The sequence below is a fragment of the Scyliorhinus canicula genome, chromosome 1 (assembly GCF_902713615.1).
Source record: "Scyliorhinus canicula chromosome 1, sScyCan1.1, whole genome shotgun sequence".
Taxonomy (NCBI): domain Eukaryota; kingdom Metazoa; phylum Chordata; class Chondrichthyes; order Carcharhiniformes; family Scyliorhinidae; genus Scyliorhinus; species Scyliorhinus canicula.
Genome location: NC_052146.1, coordinates 168,738,167 through 168,744,166, shown reverse-complemented (window position 1 = coordinate 168,744,166; position 6,000 = coordinate 168,738,167). Strand labels below are relative to the sequence as shown.

The following is a 6,000-nucleotide window of genomic DNA, read 5'->3' as shown; positions in this document are numbered from 1 at the left end:
CTCTTCAGCCACGTATTCATTTTATATATCCTGTAATACTCTGACTAGCACGTGGCACCGGTAGTAATCCTGAAATCAATACCTTTGAGGTCCAATTTCTTAACTTCCTTCTTAGCTCCCTGTCTCCTGCTTTTAGGACCTCATCCCTTTTTTTAAACCTTTGTCTTGTACCCGCTCCAAGACATCCTTAACCCTTGCCACTTTCCAGTCCTCTAGGACCCTTCCTGCCTCCACAGGGAAAGATCACCACCAAGGCCTCCACAATCTCCTCAGCTATCTCATTTAAAATCCTGGGGTGTAGTCCATCCTGTCCAGGTGACTTATCCACCTTCTGACCTTTCAGTTTCCCCAGAACCTTCTCCTTTGTTTTGCATACTCAATTATTGAAGTGGATTAAACATGCTTAATTTGAATGTCTCCAGGCAAACTAGAATTTGCACAAGCTTTACAGAATACCACCCTTGTGTTTTTGATCACCTCTGTTCAAGAGGCTTTTTCATAGGAAAACACCTGAAACAACGACTCCAATGCCGCAGGTGACGCCGCGGCGGGAACGCAGACATCGCCGCGTGATTGACCGACTTCATTACGTCATGTTCCGTGTTGGCGTAACGCTGAACGCGTGCGTGCGCGCGAGGGAGTGAGCTGGAGCCAAGAATCGACGGGCGAGGTTTTCACGTCTTCAGAGCATCCGTGCGGGATCGAATGATAAAGTGGTGGTGGTGCTGACAGGTGACGCTTTGCCCCCCTCCCCACCCAAAGGCAGCCTTTTCAGACGAGAAGAGGTGGCGCGCGCAGGCTCTCGCACCTCCACAGAAGCTCGAGCAAAGCGGGCGGTCCTGGGTTAACGGTCCGTGCTCGCGGCGGTCTGCCTGACTGGCCTATGATCGGGAGGTTCAGTTCGGGATAAACAGCCGCCCCCGCCCCACATTCCCGCTTTCGGCCGCTTCCAGTTTTCTCACCAGCCTCCCCATTGCCGAGACCGTCGGAGTGTTTTCTTCTTCCCGCCCCAGGCTTCCCGATGCTGTCACTCGAAGCCGCCTAGGAACCGGCGGCGGTTTGATTCGCAGCTGCGGCCCCAGCGCGATGTTCGCGGCGGTGGAGCCGGGCTCGGTGTTGTGCAGCGATTCCAACATCCTCTGCATGTCCTGGAAGGGCCGTGTGCCCAAGAGCGAGAAGGAGAAGCCCGTTTGTCGGCGGCGCTGCTACGAGGAAGGCTGGCTGGCCACTGGCAACGGCAGGGGGGTGGTTGGCGTGACTTTCACTGCCAGCCATTGCAAGAGAGAGCGCAATACTCCGCAGAGGATCAACTTTAACTTGCGAGGCCACAACAACGAGGTGAGACTTTGAAGGAATTGCATTCGAGGTCGCGGCTCGTTGCGCGTCGTTCGGGTCTTTAAACCGACATCATGGTGCAGGTCCTTAGATGGACGCAGCTGATGGAAGAGCGGGTGCGATCCTGAAAGCTGCTCTGGTATTTCTAATGCTCGAACGTTGTGAGGTGTCTTTTCCCTCTTTAGATGCAAGTTTTTTTTTTGTTTTATCTCCTGGAACGTTTAACTTGAGTTTATCTGAAGATTAATTTCTACGTCCTTTTGCTTTGAATGGCCGAGGCGCTTGTTTCTGGAGATGGCGGTAGGAGAACCTCTGGAGGATGTGGTCCCCTCAATGAGCAGGTTGATATGATGCTCTAGTATAATGCCAACCTTTATCACAAAATACAGACCACATTTAGAAATAACTTTAAATTTACGGAGCCACGGAGTTTTGTTCTGAAGGAGGGATTTCTCATTCGGTCAATTTTAATATGCTGCAGCAGAAACTTTTGTTGGCTGTGATTTTCCATTTGGTGGCGTCCTTTACGTTTTAGTCACATTGCACTATCCTCTATTGGCTGTTTTAGTGCTTCAAGAGTAAGTTAATTATATATAATTAAAAGTGAATTCCAATCTTGAGTCTGATCAGGTAACTTAATTGGCTTCAATTTTCATTATGGCCTATTAATTTTTTGTATTTCACTTTTCTATTAAATGTAACTGTGTGGCAGAGAATAGGAGGGTCATAAGATAACTGAAAATCTACAGTGAGTAAAATATTTCAAATGTGGTTGCATTATGACCCAATGAAATCATGAAAAGTCGGACTTTGATGGCACAATAGTCCCATTATGTCAAAATTGTCAACCTGTCAGCAGAATAACAAATCCATGGAACAATTCCATTGATGAGCTGGTATTTCACACTGGTTACTCTGGATTTGTTGAACTTTTCTCAGTTTATCAACAAGAGCATAAAACCATGGACTGCTGAGGAAGAACTTCCTGTGAAAGGATGTGCTAAACCCGTGAGAAAGTTAAGTGTTGTCTATCGGAAGGAATGTGAATTGGCACAGCAAGTGGGAAACCCTGGTGTGCAGGTGAAAGTAGACATTGCAAAGGAATGAGAGATTCTGCCATCAGGTTTGTCCACCATTATGAAATGAAAGGGGACCATCTTGCAACAGTTGGACATACAGACATTCACTCCAGCAAAGGAGTAGATGAGAAAGACTGCATTTCCCAAAGTTGAATCAGTTCTGGTAATGTGGTTCAATGCAGCCTGAGCAGATGATGTGTCCATCTCTAGCCCAAACATACAGGAAAGGATGTTGCCCTGGCAAAGCCTGGAGTTCACTGCAGTGAAGGATTGCTGGACTGATTTAGGGCATGGCACTGTGTGTGGTAAATGGTGAGGTGGCTACGGCAGCAATATCAGATGATTGCCCACAAAATGGTTTCACCCACATCTTGAATGAGTATGCACCAGGATATTTTTAATGTGGATATTTTTTTTTGCCAGATCATACTTTGACATTTTAAATATTTTTATTAGCATTTTTCAATTTTTACAAATAATGCAACAAACCCTCAACTCGTACTATATAGCATAAATATTTCATGTATAAATACAGAAAAAGACGAGCAGAAAAAGGCAGAACACCAATGCAGTTGGTTTGATGTAATTGTTATGCCTGGCACCTCCATTTATAGAACAAAAACATTGAAAGGACAAGCTAGAGGATGGGGGAGGATAAAATCCTAAAACATAGTAAAATGGCTCATACCATCATGTACAGCATATTAAAGGCGGTGCTACATAATTTATGAAAAGCCTTGTAGGAGCAATTCAAACATTATGGAACCTAGATATTTGAGATAGGGGCTCATATATTTCGGAGTGCATCTGATTTGGGTCAGAGTATACAGGTTAAGAATTCCATTGGGATACATTCCATGATATGCCAATTCTGAACAGAAAGGGATGTATTGTTAATCCAGGAGGTGAGGATGTTCTTCAGTGCTACAGAAGTTGTTTAAGTACACCAGACCAGTAGGATTTAACTTTGACATAGGACCAAGGGCAATCTATGCAATCTTCCTTGACTACCTTGCGTTTTTGGCACAGCAAGGATATGGTAGGGTTAAACCTGTGTTTTGAGCTTGGCAGAATATGCACACAAGTGTAATATTTTAAACTGAGTCTCCTTCGTTCTATTACAGACTGAAATTCTATTGAGGTTTTTCCATATGTTGCTTCAAGTCTCCTAATCAATATTTACTGCAAAGTCTTTTCCCAGAGACTGCAGAGTCTCCAGTATACCCACATGGGATCTAGAACATAAAATGTCATAAACCCCGCTAATTAATTGATTAAGTTCCATGGATATCAGGATTTTGTTCACCAGGGAGACAAAAGCATCAAGATGCATAGATGTCTTGCTAAGGATAAAGTCTCTTGAGTTGCAGGTATCTCTGGATCAATCAAATTGTTGACATAGCTGCAGTAGGATCTCTAAGAGTCGAAGTCTAGTGGTAGTTTGGGTTGAGTTTATTGCAAAACATAGTTGGTACAAATTCAGATAAAGAAACGGAACAAAGATAAAGCTCACTGTGCACTGAAAATCAAGCTTTCTTAAACATTGGATTGGATTGGATTTGTTTATTGTCACGTGTACCGAGGTACAGTGAAAAGTATTTTTCTGCAAGCAGCTCAAAAGATCATTCAGTACATGGGAAGAAAAGGGAAATAAACAAAATTCAAGAAAATACATAATAGGGCAACACAAGATATACAATGTAACTACATAAGTATTGGCATCGGATGAAGCATACAGGGTGTAGTGTTAATGAGGTCAGTCAATAAGAGGGTCATTTAGGAGTCTGGTGACAGTGGGGAAGAAGCTGTTTTGAGTCTGTTTGTGCGTGTTTTCAGACTTCTGTATCTCCTGCCCGATGGAAGAAGTTGGAAAAGTGAGTAAGCCGGGTGGGAGGGATCCTTGATTATGCTGCCCACTTTCACCAGGCAGCGGGAGGTGTAGATGGAGTCCATGGATGGGAGGCAGGTTCGTGTGATGGACTGGGTGGTATTCACAGCTCCCTGAAGTTCCTTGCGGTCCTGGGCCGAGCAGTTGCCATACCAGGCTGTGATGCAGCCCGATAGGATGCTTTCTATGGTGCATCTGTAAAAGTTGGTAAGAGTTAATGTGGACATGCCGAATTCCCTTAGTTTCCTGAGGAAGTTTCGGCGCTGTTGTGCTTTCTTGGTGATAGCGTCGACGTGAGTGGACCAGGACAGATTTTTGGTGATGTGCACCCCATGGAATTTGAAATTGCTAACCATCTCCACCTCGGCCCCGTCGATGCTGACAGGGGTGTGTACAGTACTTTGCTTCCTGAAGTCAATGACCAGCCCTTTAGTTTTGCTGGCATTGAGGGAGAGATTGTTGTTGTTACACCACACCACCAGGTTCTCTACCTCCCTCCTGTATTCTGACTCGTCATTATTCGAGATCCGGCCCACTGTGGTCGTATCGTCAGCAAACTTGTAGATGGAGTTGGAACCAAGTTTTGCCACGCAGTCGTGTGTGTACAGGGAGTAGAGTAGGGGGCTAAGTATGCAGCCTTGTGGGGCAACGGTATTGAGGACTATTATCGAGGAGGTGTTGACATGCACAGTTTTCCATTGGCTTAGTAATATTGAGTTGTGACTCCTAATTGGAGCTCCATTTCTGTATTTTATACCAAATAGAAGGTCACATTCACAGTGATGGTCCCTTTTTTAGGAACAGCCTTCAACACTGGAATGGGGCAAGCCGATATACTGTTACAATCCTTTAAATATAGGAAGCGGGCTTCTTAGACATGCTTGAGAGGCATAACCTTAGGAAGGGCTTTGGTTAATTGTTTACAGCTACATGTAATAAGCAGAAGAAACCCAATACAGAATAAGAAAAATAATGAAGAATAGATAACTAATGCAGTTCCCAAAGAGCCCAATAAACCAGCTGCCCATCTCCACAAAGTGGTGGATGGAGGTTGTTTTGAGTTTTACGGTATGGCTGGTCAAAGCAATCAACAGATATAACAATAAGGTTAAACATATTGGCAAATAAGAATTGTCCTTTTAACAGATAGGAGTTTTAATCAGAGTGTGCTCGTTTAACATGAGATGCGTGAATCCAAGCTTTCTTCTCCTGGACTTTAACAGCTGCTTGGGTGGTCAGTAGCACCTGATAGGATTCTTCCCACTTGACATCCAGAGGTTCTTTATGTATTTTCTTCCCGTAAACCCAAACTCCGAGGACTGTGTGCTCCATCTGGTGGATCTCCCCAGGCTGCCGATACAGAAGAACTAGGAGCAGGAGTAGGCCATCTGGCCCCTTGAGCCTGCTCTGCCATTCAATGAGATCATGGCTGATCTTTTGTGGACTCAGCTCCACTTTCCGGCCTGAACACCATAACCTTTATTCCCTTTATTCTTCAAAAAACTATCTATCTTTACCTTAAAAACATTTAATGAAGGAGACTCAACTTCTTCACTGGGCAAGGAATTCCATAGATTCACAACCCTTTGGGTGAAGAAGTTCCTCCTAAACTCAGTCCTAGATCTACTTCCCCTTATTTTGAAGCTATATCCCCTAGTTCTGCTTTCACCCGCCAGTGGAAACAACCTGCCCGCATTT

The 6,000-nt window shown here is 44.6% G+C and overlaps 1 protein-coding gene across 2 annotated transcripts in view; it reads left to right on the top strand.

Moving 5' to 3' along the window:
- The first annotated feature begins 640 nt into the window (after nucleotides 1–640).
- The window catches only part of tulp4a (TUB like protein 4a), a 569,265-nt gene continuing 563,905 nt past the window's right edge, over nucleotides 641–6,000 (top strand). For both annotated transcript variants that reach the window (XM_038802363.1, XM_038802372.1), the window contains exon 1: nucleotides 641–1,338. In XM_038802363.1, the coding sequence (XP_038658291.1) occupies nucleotides 1,087–1,338 (252 nt within the window). In that variant the 5' untranslated portion in view covers nucleotides 641–1,086. The remainder of the gene's footprint in view (nucleotides 1,339–6,000) is intronic.